This window comes from Lampetra planeri, chromosome 45 (genome assembly GCF_965212315.1).
Source record: "Lampetra planeri chromosome 45, kcLamPlan1.2.h2, whole genome shotgun sequence".
NCBI lineage: Eukaryota > Metazoa > Chordata > Hyperoartia > Petromyzontiformes > Petromyzontidae > Lampetra > Lampetra planeri.
Window position 1 is genome coordinate 2,625,036 of NC_136151.1, and position 14,405 is coordinate 2,639,440.

Below are 14,405 nucleotides of genomic sequence, written 5' to 3' on the forward strand. Positions count from 1 at the left end.
AGGACACAGGGTGAGTGGGTGGGTGGGTGAGTGGGTGGGTAGGTGAGTGAGTGGGTGAGTAGGTTGGTAAGTGGGTGAGTGGGTGGGTAGGTGAGTGGGTGAGTGCGTGGGTGCACGTGGGTGAGTGTGTGGGGAGTGGTAGTGTGGTGGTTAGCGTGCTGTGGTACGAACCCCGTGGTCCGAGTTCGATTCCCACTCACGGCCAACACCGGTGACGATTATCTGAACCGGTCCTCAAATGAGTACCTGGTGCGGTGTGTAAACATCGCCACTAGGGAGACAAAATTGGCCGGGCGTGGTGTTGGCCACCCACCCCCTCGTGCGCTGCACCGGCCTTCATAGGCGTTTGCTAACAGCACTTGCCCCAACAGTCTGTTAAGGCTATGGGGGAAACTTTGTCTTTGAGTGTGTGTGAGCATGTGGGTGAGTTACCACGCAGGAGGGTGATGGTTTTATCAGAGATGTTGAAGTTGGAGAACGCTCCGGCAATCTGCTCCTCGGAGAGAACCTACAGAGAGAGAGTCGCACATGGAAGAGAGAGGAGGAGAGAGGGAGTGAGTGAGTGAGAGGGAGAGAGAGAGAGGGAAAGAAAGTGCCGTGTTAGAATTGTCCAACTCCTCCGCACTGAACCTGACGCACAAATCGGAGGGGTCCCAACGTAGCGGACCCAGGCTTCACCTCCAATCTCAACGTGTACTTGCACAGCGATCTGTCCCATTCCCTGCTGAACATCAGGGTCCCACACGACCTCCGTGCTGGTCACGTGGGTTGAGGGGAGGAAGAGGAAGGGGTGGAGGAGGAGGGGAGGAGGAGGAGGAGGAGTGAAAGTGTAGGAGGGGGTGGAGGAGGAGGTGGAGGAGGAGGGGGTCTAGGAGGAGGGGGTGGAGCAGGAGGAATGAAAGTGGAGGAGGGGGTGGAGGAGGAGGAGGAGTGAAAGTGAAGGAGGGGGTGGAGGATGAGGAGGAGTTGGTGCAGGCCTCACCTCTGCATTGCCTCCCCCCTCCACCTCTTCGCCGGAGAGCGAGGAGGTGGTGGAGGAGATGGAGGCGGCGGAGAGGGGGGCCTCCTCTCCCTTAGCGCTCGCGGGGGAAGGAGGGGAGGTGGGAGGGAGCTTCCGTTTCTTGGATGAGGATTTGGGTTTCTTCGGCTCCTCCTCAACCTCCTCCTCCACAACCTGGGCAGCAACAGCAGCGTCACCATCATTAGAGATTCAACATGGTAGCCTCAACAGACTGTTACGGCAAGTGCCGTGAGCGAGCACCCAAACTAAAAGATTTTAAATAAAAATGTATTTTACCAGGTGTAAGGACCCCCACTCAGCTGTGTAGATATTTTTACTACGCGCTTTTATTGAACTCACTCTGTCTGTTGTATCCTCAACTCTGTCTGTTGTCGTATCCTCAAATCTTGTAACTCAATTTTAACCTACTTCCCAATGTAGTATCACTGCAAACTTGGTATACGTATGTCATACTGATGACAATACTATATTCTATCATAAAAAATATATTTTTTAAGCAATCTTTTTGATATCTTATGTTTCGGCTTGGGTCTAATTGTCCACGGTCAACTGACGTTGCCTGTAAATCACCACGGTTCCCTTACGTTATGGCAAGCTTCGGGCCACTTGGAGTCGTGGAGTTCTGCCATTACTCGTACGGTACATTTCATTAAAGAGTGTTTTAAAAAAAGTATTTTTAAATATTACTTATTTATTTCAGAAGCGACCACCCTGGCTATCACAAATGATAGCAGCGCAATGAAGTGGTTCATCATCGTGTGGAAATTTATAGCAGCAGCGAAATACTCTGAAACACGTGCGCTGTGCCAGCCTTCATTCGGTGGCTGGCTAGGAGATGTTATCTCCCTCGCCTGGTAAGTAATCTCGACCCCGACACCTGTATATTTGGAGTTTGCATGTTCGCCCCTTGATCACGTGGATTTTTCTCCGGGTCCTCCGGTTTTTCCCTCCACGTTTAGAATCAACATCGTGCGTTTAAGAGCATTTTGCTGCTATACATTTCCACGTGATGATGATGAAAAGCCGCTCCGTTGAGCAAGCATTTTTGATAGCCAGGTCGCTTCTGAAACAATAGCTGCATAGCCCAGTGGGGCCTTACTTGGTAAAATAAAATAGTTGATAGTCTTAGTTTAGTTTTTAATGACGCATTTATATTTATGCGATCTGACCTAAAAGAAAAACGTCATTATGCTAAGACAGATTCAAGTAATAACGTGAGTGCCTCCGATTGCCTGGTCACTAGATGCGGAGCGTTTCCACAGTCTGGGAGCTGTGCTGGCAACAAATATCTACAACTAAACTATTTTTTATTTTGCCATGTGTAAGTCCCCACTGTGCTGTGTAGCTCTATTTCAGAAGTGACCCTGGCCACCACAAGTGATAGGTCAATCAAGTGGCCGATATCAGCTCACGTGGAAATGTATAGCAGCAAATACTCTGAACACGTTTAAATTTTTACTCCTTTGAATCACTTTTCTGAAGATATTTATTTTTTATGGTCTTCATTTTTTGTTCCCAGAGGGTTCATTGATCGCGGGCTACTGAAGCAGTTTCCATCGTCATCATCATCATCATCGTTGCCACCACCATCACCGCCAGCAAATAACTACCACCATCATCACCACCATCACTACAATCAGCACCATTAATCAGCACCATCAATCAGCACCAGCATCACACTCATCACCACAATCACCACAATCACCACAATCACCACAATCACCACAATCACCACAATCACCACAATCACCACCGTCGCCACCATCACCTGTGCTTCTTCAATCTCCTCGCTCTTTCTTTTCTTCTTTTTCTTTGGAGACTGTGGGAGGCAGCATACAGTAACATCACCATACAGCCCGTGCCAGGCTAGGTGGATGCATAGACCCAGTTCTCAATGTCTCTTTCTCCCCGTGTCTTTCTCTCTTCGTGTGTCTCTCTCCCCATGTCTCACTTCAAGGACAGTGTATCCTCTTTCTCACCTTTTCCTCCGTCCCCCCACGCGTCTCTCCCCCCGCGCGTCTCTCCCCCCGCGCGTCTCTCCCCCCGCGCGTCTCTCCCCCCGCGTGTCTCTCCCCCCCGCGTCTCTTCTGTCTCTCCCTGTATCTCACCTTCTCAGGGACGGTCTGTGTCTCCTCCTCCTCCTCCTGGCGTCTCTCTCTCTTCTTTGTCTTCTTTGCTCTCTTCACCTCCTCCGGTGTTTCCTCCTCCTTCTCCTCTTCCATTGTGGTCTCTGCGTCTCCTCCCTTCTGCCTCCGCCTTTTGTCTCCCTTCACCTTCTTCGGCTCCTAACATCCGGGAACACGGAGCGTCTCGCAACGTCACAATCACAACATTCCGTTGATGCTGCAGGAGGGGTACGATGAGCTGTGAAGCTCCTTTGTGAAAGATGGGTCCAGTCGGGGCACACTGGGTAGTCGCAACGTTACAACAACAAACACGAAAGGAGAACAACACTATGAGACCTCCTTTACCAGTGGCAAAATATAGTAGTATGTTTTTAACCTTTAAACTGGTACAAAACTGACATCTTTATACAAGGCATCATGTTTGCATTTTGACTGCTTGTGTTGCGGTTATTGCAAACATGATGCCTTATATAAAGGTGTCAGTTTTGTACCAGTTTAAAGGGTAAAAACCTACTACTACTAGGAGAGCAACAGTTTAGGAAAGGTAAACAAATCACTTTAAGAAAATATACAAATAAAACGAAAAAAAAACGTTTTATCTTAACAGGTAAATCCCACTGAGTTTTGTCTATATATAAATAAAAGGGAAATTTGTGAATGTGTGTGTCTACTCTTTGGTTCTTTCGGTAAAGTGACGTATAAAGATAAAATAATAAATTAAGTACTAGCATACGACGTTTCGATTGCAACACAAGCAATCATCATCAGGTATAAATGAAATAGAAACACAAATCTAGTATACTTATAAATGTAATGTAATACAACAGAGAGTCGGATAACATAACAGTCAACACCCTACCTGGTTGATTACGTTCTTCCTGAGAATGCTAAATTTGAGAGAGAGATAAAACACAGAACCTGAGACATATAGACAGACATATAAGTAGAGACAGATATCACAGAGATACATAGACAGAGAGACTACATAATTTATTATTTTCTCTTTATACGTGACTTTACCGAAAGAACCAAAGAGTAATTCCTGCAGTCACGAAAGCTCCAAATTAAGTATGAATGTGTGTGTCTGTTCGAAATGTTTAGCATACTTCCCAACATTCTACAAACTTGAAATTTGGCATGTGGGTAGCTCCCATACTGTACACAATGTAAAAAGTATAAGAACAGACTTTTGTATTTTGGGGGGGGGGGGTGGAATGACCATGAAGTGTGCGGCATCAACCCGCATACAGGACAGGCGAGAATCGATATCTGGTGAGCGTTTGTGGTATCGATTAAACGGGAATAGGCCGATTCTTAGGAAATCTACAACCTTCCGATTCCTTTGCTCGATTTAAAGAATCAATTCTTGGCGCGCGAGCGTAATTTTTTTCCCACCGCGCGTTGTTTTATTTTATTTTAATCAGGTAATGATCAAAGTTTAATTTTCATTTATCATTAAATTGCTTTAAAAATATATAATTATATGAATTATAAACAATAGGGTTATTCTTCTTCTTGGTTCTTTCGGTAAAGTCACGTAGAAGGGAAATAATAAAATAATAAAAATAAAACATAATATTATGTTTTATTTAATATTATGTTTTATTTTTATTACTTTATTATTTCCCTTCTACGTGACTTTACCGAAAGAACCAAGAAGATGAATCCCTGCAGTCACGAAAGCTTTACATCGAAATTTAATAGGGTTATTGTATGCAAACTTTACAAGTAGCACGTTAAACGTTTCCCCCAAGTAACATGGCTAAACGGTACAATGCCAATGGGTCTTTAATGTTAAAATTTATTTTGGTAAATTATTATTGCAAGTACTTTTAATTCTTACCTATAAAAGTATTTTTTTGTCTGTGTCTCTCCGTCTGTCGGTCTGTGTACGCAACTTGCGACGGTTTTAACTCACAAACTGGGGTTTGCATTTCTAACTTTAAAGTAGTTAAATTGATAATTTAGTACTATTAATGATTATATTACTACGCTGAGCGCACGCCAAAGCACACATCTTCGCATGCACGAAACGTCTTGGTTCCCATAGCAACACACACGCGAGATCGGTGTGGGCGGGGAAACATTATCATTCGCTTTAATGCAAAAAAATATCTATTTTAAAAAACTTTTTGAAAAACACGCTTTTTTAAACATGACTGTACTAGTAATGGAAGAACTCCACGACTCCAGGAAGTGGCCCAGAAGCTTGCCATAACGTAAGGGACCGTGGGCAATTACAGCCAACGTCAGTTGACCGTGGACAATTAAGACCCAAGCCGAAACATTACATATAAAAAAGAATGTTGAAAAAGATTTAATTTTTATGATAGAATATAGTATTGTCATCAGTATGACATAAGTATACCAAGTTTGCAGTCGATACCACATTGGGAAGTGGGTTAAAATTGAGTTACGAGATTTGAGGATACAACAACAGACAGCAACTTCTTGGTTCTTTCGGTAAAGTCACGTAGAAGGGAAATAATAAAATAATAAGATTTAAACATAATAAAATAATTTAATAAAATAATATTTTCATTATTTTATTATTTCCCTTCTACGTGACTTTACCGAAAGAACCAAGAAGATGAATCCCTGCAGTCACGAAAGCTTTAAATCGAAACAGACAGCAAGTTAAATAAAAGCGTGTAAAAAAAGACAACGCTGAGGTAATTCTTCAAAGTGTGATGTCCTCTTCTCCCCCTCCCACCCCAATGTGTGCAGTTACTACTATAGTCGGTATATACTGCTGCAGAGTCGGTAGATACTACTATAGAGTCAGCAGATACTACTATGGAGTTAGTAGTTCTACTAATCAGTAGATACTACTATTGAGTCAATAGATATCACTATAGATTGAGTAGGTACTACTATAGCCATTAGATACCACTGCAGTCAGTAGTTATTACTGTAGAGTCAGATACTACTATATAGTCACTAGATACAACTCACTCTATTGTATGTAGGGTGTTTATGTATATATGTCTACGCGGGGGTAAAAATATTTTTTAAGGGTGGCGGGGGGGGGGTCGACGATTTTCGGGAAACCTTTTAGATCAACTATTTACCCCCCACTTTCTATAACTTTTTTGACTTGTAATTTTGTTGACGGACAAATGGACAGATAAACCGCACGCCGGGGGTTCACAATAGCTTAGTATTTGTGTATGTATATGTTATGTTTTTAAGTTTTGAAATATATTTTCCCCCGGGCAACACCGGGTACTTCCCGCTAGTCTATATATAAAAGGGAAATTTGTGAATGTGTCTGTCTGTTCGAATTGTTTAGCATACTTCCCAACATGCAAACTTGAAACTTGGCATGTGGGTAGCTTCCCTACTGTACACAATGCAAAAAGTATAAAAATAGACTTTTGTATTTTGGGGGGGGGGGGGGGGCGCAATAATGGATATATTTTGCGGTGACGTCACATCTGTGATGTCACCCGCATTCAGCAGCGTTACGCAGTGTGCCTGCTGACGTCACGCATCCCCCCCCCTACTCTCCGCGTAGGCCGTCTAATAATCCAAGAAAGGAATCCAAGTCTCGGGCAACGCCGGGTACTTCCCGCTAGTAGCTTACATATCAGAAGTGACCTGGCTATCACACAAGACAGTTCAACGAAGTGGCTGATCACCACGTGGAAATTCATAGCAGCAACAAAATTATCGAAATAAGTTTAAAATTTTCAAGTTTCATTTATTAGGTAAAGCCCTGTGAGCCATGCGGCTCTTGAGTCGGGTGCAACCGCAACAAACAAAATATGAACAGAGAACATCTTAAAGCGACGACGCGCAACAGAAACATCCTGGATAAACCAGCAAATCTTTCAATCTAAACGTCATGTCCATTCTAAATGTAGGGGGACAAACCGGAGGACCTGGAGAGAAAAATCCACAAGACCACGGAGAGAGAGAGATGCAGACTCCACAATATACAGCAGCAGGCATTGTCAGGGTTGGGATAGAACCCATGACCTCCTGCATACCAGACGAGGTAGTTGCAATTATAATAATTAAAATGTGTAATGCGCATTCCATCCTAGAATTGCAATGAGCAATGCATGGAAAGCAGGAAATAAAAACAGAACCAGGGCAACCGACCAAACTAAAGAGGGAAGGCCACTCTAAAGAGATGGGTTTTCAAAGCAGACTTAAATATCTCTACCGACTCTTGATTTTCTGATCTGAAGTGGCAAGGCGTTCCATAGCTTGTGGGTGGTGGCACGCTAGCAAAAGCACCAATCGCCAAAAGAGCACAACCCTAGACCTGGGAGTGCTGAGCAGTTGGGGATCAAAAGATCTTAATGACCTCGATGGAATATATAAATGTATTAGTTCCTGCAAGTAATGTGGGGTGAGCCCTTAAAAAGCCTCATAGGTTAATAGCAGCATCTTAAAATCCACTTGCAATTTGACTGGTAGCCAATGAAGGGATATGAGCACTAGTGTAATGTGCTCACAGAATAGTGTATGTGATGTAAGCACTCGAGCGGCTGCATTCTGAACAAGCTGGGGTCTACACTATGGGAACCTCATTTGCCAGTAAAAATATGATAATTGGTTTTTTTACCCTTCTATCTGGCAACAAAACTGACACCTTTTTAGAAGGAGTCATGTTTGCATAGACCGCAATACCTACAGTCATAATACAAACAAAAGAACATAACTCTGATAATGTGCACTGTCCTTGAAGTTGATTGGTCCACACCCGAGACAGCTTTCCTTAGAGCCTAGTCTCACATGGGTTGGACCAGATGACGCCAAAAGGCGCACAACTCAAAGACAATGCACCATCAGAGTATGAGAGCTCGGGGCAAGCATCTACACTATGGGAACCTCATTTGCCAGTAAAAATATGATAATTGTTTTTTTACCCTTCCATCTGGCAACAAAACTGACACCTTTTTACAAGGAGTCATGTTTGCATAGACCACTTCAGATCAGAAAATCAAGAGTCGGTGGAGATATTTAAGTCTGCTTTGAAAACCCATCATGATTATCAGAGTTATGTTCTTTTGTTTGTATTATGACTGCAGGTATTGCGGTCTATGCAAACATGACTCCTTGTAAAAAGGTGTCAGTTTTGTTGCCAGATAGAAGGGTAAAAAACCAATTATCAAGCTGGGGTCTGCCCAGTACTTTGCTCGGTATCCCAACCAGTAAAGTGTTGCAGTAGCCCAGTCAGGATAACGCAAAAGCATGGACCAGTCTCTCCAAGTCAGCAGGTGACAGGAAGTAATGTATTCTGGCAGAAGTGATGCATTCTGGCAATATTTCTTAGGTGGAAAAAGGACATTTTAACCACCTTGTGCCTCTGTTCAAAAAATTACCTTTAAGGTTTCTGACCTCCTGTGTCGGACTGACACTGTGATCATCATTCAACAAACGAGATGAACCAATTTAAGAAAGATGCAGAGGGGAGCTGATGAATATGGCTTCGGTCATCTCCTAGCTACCGTGGTGACGATGAGAGATGCAGACTCCAAATATACAGTAGCAGGCATGGTCAGGGTTGGGATCGAACCCACAACCTCCTGCATACCAGGCGAGGGAGTTAACGTCTCATAGCCATGGTGGTGATGAGAGAGAGACAAACTCCAAATATACAGCAGCAGGCATGGTCAGGGTTGGGAGCGAACCCACGACCTCCTGCATATCTGGCGAGGTAGTTAATATATCATAGCCACCGTGGTGATGAGAGACGCAAACTCAAAATATACAGCAGCAGGCATCGTCAGGGTCGGGATCGAACCCACGACTTCCTGCATACCAGGCGAGGTAGTTAACATCTAATCGCCACCGAGCTCTGCCGTCCTATGCATGTACGTAAGGCTGCGCCTTGGCGGGGAACACCGTGGAGTAAGGACACAAATAACTACAACCCCACCACTATCCCCGCTACCCACCATGCAGCTGGAGATGGGGATTCAGTGCACGGGGAAAATCCACGCATGACCCACCAACCCTGGCCGCCCTCACTGGTGCATCGTCATCATCGTCGACGTCATTATGCAGCAGCGCCTTTGGCTCAGCACAGAAAAAAACTCCAATCGGTGGGCTCAGGGTGCCTTCGACTTTCATATGGAGGGCGGCGGGGGGGGTCCCACTCAAAACTTGGTTGGAGCCAACGCTGAAATCAATCGCCCGCGCGCACACAAAGATAGCGGCGGAGAGTACGCAGGTGTAGCCTCTAACCCCCAGGCTGTCGGGGCCAAGTGCTGTCCGTACTCAGTGGTACACGAGGGTGTGTGTAGGCTGTGTGTGTGTAGGGGGTGTATGTGTAGGGGGTGTGTGTGTGTGTCGGGGGTGTGTGTGTAGGGGTGTGTGTGTGTGTGTGTGTAGGGGGTGTGTGTGTGTCGGGTGTGTGTGTAGTGTGTGTGTAGGGGGTGTGTGTGTGTAGGGGGTGTGTGTGTGTAGGGGGGGTGTGTGTGTGTAGGGGGTGTGTGTGTGTAGGGGGTGTGTGTGTGTAGGGGGTGTGTGTGTGTAGGGGGTGTGTGTGTGTCGGGTGTGTGTGTGTCGGGTGTGTGTGTAGTGTGTGTGTAGGGGGTGTGTGTGTCGGGGGTGTGTGCGTTGTGTGTGGGCCCCGGCACCAACGTCAGGCCCGGCCACCTTTGTCTCCCCCAGACAGCGATGTCAATACACAGCAGACACACCCACACACCGCACCAGGCGCTCATTTGAGACAGTCGACCGAGCGCAGCCGTGCAGCAGCAGCAGCCCCCCTACAGGCGGGTGTTGGGGGCGCTAGGACAGTACGGGGGGGCGAGTACAGTGCATGGGGGACCCACACACAGTGCAAATAAGCTCTAGTACAGTACAAGGGGGGGTTCTAGTACAGTACAAGGGGGGGTTCTAGTACAGTACAAGGGAGGGCTCTTGTACAGTACTAGGGAGTTCTAGTACAGTACAAGGGGGGCTCTTGTGCAGTACTAGGAAGTTCTAGTACAGTACAGGGGAGGGGCTCTAGTACAGTACAAGGGGGGACTCTAGTACAGTACAAGGGGGGGGCTCTAGTACAGTACAAGGGGGGGGGCTCTAGTACAGTACAAGGGGGGGGTTCTAGTACAGTACAAGGGGGAGGGAGGAGGCTCTAGTACAGTCCAGGGGGCTGCAGTAGAGGACACGAGACGCGAGGTCTGTGCGGGCCCGGCACTCTCCTAGCGCAGTGCAGGCCTCAGGCCCAGCGCCGCTCACCGTCGTGGGCGCCGCTGTGGTCTCCTCCAGCTCGGCGAGGATCTTCCCGGGCATCGCTGCTGGCTGCTGGTTGCTTGCGGCTGTTGCTTGGCTACTTGCGGCTGTAGTTTGGCTGCTGTCTGGCTGTTGTCTGGCTGTTGTTTGGCTCCGGCTGTGGGGGCGGCCGCCTTCTTGGTTGCTGGCCGCGTGGTAAAGGACCGGACGTGACGTCAGCGCGTACGGTCGTGACGTCATCACGCACGGCGATTGCGGAGGATTTGGAGTGACGTCATGACGTGCAACGTTAAAGGGGTCTGCAAGGGGGGGATGTGACGTAACGACGTACGGATTATGTAACGGGAAAACATGCGAGAGGCGTCGGGATGGGCTGCGTAAAAAACAAGAACGACGTGGAAGCGGTGACGTCATGACGCACGACGTAAGAGAGGCAGGGGATGTGACGTCATGACGCACATTATAAATAAAAGTTAGTTGAAAGGTCTGACGTCATGACGTACCGGGGTGGTTGAACTCTTATGCTTTATTAATTTACCCGGCAGCATAACAAAAGGTGGCTTCATATTCTTAGGTTTTTTTCGGTAAAGTCACGTAGGTAAAAAATTAAAATTAATAAAAGTAAAATTAAAATTAAAAAGGTGGCTTATCTACTTCCACCATCTACATTACAAAGCCTCAGTTTGAAATACTCTGAGGTTTTTTCGGTAAAGTCACGTAGTTAAAAATAAAAATAAATAATAATGAAATAATAAATCACGACGTTTCGGAGGCAACACAAGTCTCCGTCATCACGTGGGACCGTCACAGCTAAAATTTACTGTATCAAGTGAGGCAAAATTCCAAGAGACGAGCTCTTAAATACAAGTTAAGGGGGAGGGGAGGAGGGGCTTATCTGAATGTGGTAGCCAATGAATAGGACGTGTTGGAGGTGGGGTGGGCGGGGCTAAAAGAGAACAATCGGTGTACCTCGACTTCGAGTTGTAACCGGTGTTGGCTGACAATCGAAACACAAAAAAGGCAGCGCTGTTAAACGCTGGGGATGTCAACACTCGGTAAAGTAGAATAGTACCTGTCAAATAAGATGGTACAAATATGCGTAGTTAAATTTTTTTTAAATGGTTAATAACATCTTTCCAATGTCAGACGCTGTCTTTCCGACAGACCTGTTCTTCACATGAGGACGGCTGCTGAAGATAGATGCAGATCAACAACTAACTGTTCTTCACCTGAGGATGGCTGCTTGCGTTGTGGCCGAAACGTCGTGAGAATTGTATTTTTTTATGTTTTATTTTTATTATTTTATTATTTCCCTTCTACGTGACTTTACCGAAAGAACCAAGAAGATGAATCCTTGCAGTCACGAAAGCTTTAAATCGAAATCTTTCCAATGATTACTCAGTTTGTACCCATCATCACGGTTGAAGTTATGTCTGTGTTTGTATATCTGGATGGCTTCGTGTACAAACCTTTGATGGTAGCCAGAAGGTTTGCAGAGCACCTTGGTCTCGGAAAAGGCTCCAATCGTTGTTCGGGGTATACGCAACACTACCTCCCAGCCCACACCCCGCCCCCACACTCACCATGCCCCCTCCCCCCATCCCCCCCCCCCCCGCAACTATATCCGCAGACTACCTGCTGGATCTCTAAGGTTTTTTCGGTAAAGTCACGTAGGGAAAAATAAATAAATAATACGAATTTATACAAACATTTTAAATAATAAAAATAAAATAATAATTCACGACGTTTCGGAGGCAACACAAGCTTCCTTCATCAGGTGTAAAAAGACACAGCAAAATAACTGTAGTGAAAGTTATTTGTGATGGGACATTACAAATTGTGTGTGTAGGGGGGGTGTGTGTAGGGGGTGTGTTATTACAGTTATTTTGCTGTGCCTTTTTACACCTGATGAAGGAAGCTTATGTTGCCTCCGAAAGGTCGTGATTTATTATTTTATTTCTACTATTATTTCTATTATTTATTTATTTATATATTTTTTCCTACGTTACTTCACCGAAAAAAACCTAAGAGTATGAATCATTGCAGTCACGAAAGCTTCAAATCTAGAATCTGCTGGATGTCCTCTCTGTTTCAAAGAACAAATTTGACCTAAGGTCTTCGCTCATTTACAAGCTTCACATTCCATATTGCCGTACAAATACTGGAGGAAGGGCCTTTGCTATTGATGCCCCCAGGGTCTGGAATGATATTGCCAATAAACTGCAACTTGAATCACTACCTGTGAGATCTTCTCTCAAAACTGCTCTAGAGGAGCTGTACAACCCTAGCTGTCACTGCAAATCAGTGGCCTAAAATAAAATGTTTCGCTCCGGATGATCGCTGCAAAGTATGATCTGTGTTTTGATTTAGTGTGCTGATCTTAAAGGTGCATTGAAAAATGTTGATTCTCCGACTGATGCTCCTGCTGTTGTGGAGTGACTCATGCAGCCAGCTATGGCTGCAGGGTTTGGTGGTACATGTTGTTTATCTCGTTTATTGTGAAAATTTCGGTCACAGTTCCTATGATCACTGTTTCATTGCTTTTATGGCTTTATTTTGGTGATTCTTGAAAAGTATTTTGGTTTGGCCATGTTTGTTTGTTGTAGTACAGAGTTAGACTGATGGCCTTAATCTAAGTTGTCTTGTTGTTCTAGATTTGAAGCTTTCGTGACTGCAAGGAATCATATTTTTAGGTTTTTTCGGTAAAGTCACGTAGGTAAAACATCAAAATTAATGAAAATAAAATAAAATAAAACAAAAACACGACGTTTCGGAGGCAACACAAGTCTCCGTCATCAGGTGGGACCGTCACAGCCAGATTAGCTGCATCAAGTGAGGCAATGATTCAAGATGTAATCCCTTATAAGCAAGTTGAAGGGGGGAGGAGAGGGGGGAGGGAGTTCATCAGAATGTGGTAGCCAATGAATGGAACGTATCGGGAGGGAGGGGGGCGGGAGGGGGAGGGAGCCAACAAAAAGTTGGCGACGGCTTGGACGCGGCTGCTGCACACGCCAACACAATGGACAGAGAGGGGGAGGGGAGGTCTGATACACATGATAGAACAAAGGAACGAAAATGCCCATGTTTATACCAATGCCGGCTGAACAATGAAGAGAGTACTGTTAAAAATAACTGGGGATGTTAACACTCGGTAAAGTAAAATAAAATAGTGCCTGTCAGATAAGAAGGTCCAAAAAAGTGTAATTAGGTCTTTTTTTGCGTGGTTGATAACATCTTTCCAATGATTACTTAGTTTGTACCCATCATCACGGTTGAAATTATGTCTGTGTTTGTATATTTGTATGGCTTCGTGTACAAACCTTTGATGGTATCCGGGAGGTTTGCAGAGAACCTTGGTCTCGGAAAAGACAATTTCATGAGAGCCCACCGAGTTGTAGCAGTGATCGGCAACGGCAGAAGAATCAGTTCTGCCGTGTTTCAGATCTGACTTGTGCTCGCGGACACGATCAGCAACATGACGTTTCGTTTCTCCAATGTAGCAATCACCACAAATGCAACTCAATTTGTAGACTCCAGGATACTGTAAGTCAGGAACGACATCCTTCACAGATGGAATCAGATCACGGATTTTATGCACTGTACTGAATCGGACTTGGATCTTATGTTTGTTTAGAATTTTGGAGATATTTTTGGTCACGCCTGCTATGTATGGTAACGTGATGGTTTTGGTCGGAGTTTCATGTGGCTGTTTCTGTGTGGTGGGAGAGACAGCTTGGCGGATAGTACGGTCAGAGTATCCGTTCATCCTGAGGGCCCGATGTACATGTCTTAATTCACCGGTCAGGTGGTGTTTGTCAGAAATGCCATGGGCTCTGTGTATAGCGTTTTGATGAGAGAATTCTCTTGAGATGGGTGGTGGTGGGAATCCGGTTTCAAGTAGGAATCTGTGTGCGTGGCTTTCCTGTAGACAGAATGCCCCAAGGATCCGTCAGGCCTCCTCTCAAACAGAATATCCAAGAATGGTAGTTTACCGTCTTTCTCCACTTCCATGGTGAATCTGATAGATGGGTGTCTAGAATTGATGTGGTCCAAGAAGTGGTTCA

The 14,405-nt window shown here is 45.3% G+C and overlaps 1 protein-coding gene across 1 annotated transcript in view; it reads right to left on the minus strand.

Annotated features, from left to right (window-relative positions):
• Window positions 1-10,721, minus strand: part of LOC144732996 (ATP-dependent RNA helicase DDX50-like) — a 39,706-nt gene extending 28,985 nt beyond the window's left edge. Inside the window, exons 1-5 of the mRNA XM_078614675.1 lie at window positions 10,348-10,721; window positions 3,130-3,306; window positions 2,790-2,840; window positions 983-1,174; window positions 433-508 (exon numbers count right to left, since the gene is read on the minus strand). Coding sequence (XP_078470801.1) covers window positions 433-508; window positions 983-1,174; window positions 2,790-2,840; window positions 3,130-3,306; window positions 10,348-10,581 — 730 coding nt within the window. The 5' untranslated portion in view covers window positions 10,582-10,721. The remainder of the gene's footprint in view (window positions 1-432; window positions 509-982; window positions 1,175-2,789; window positions 2,841-3,129; window positions 3,307-10,347) is intronic.
• Window positions 10,722-14,405: the final 3,684 nt, after the last annotated feature.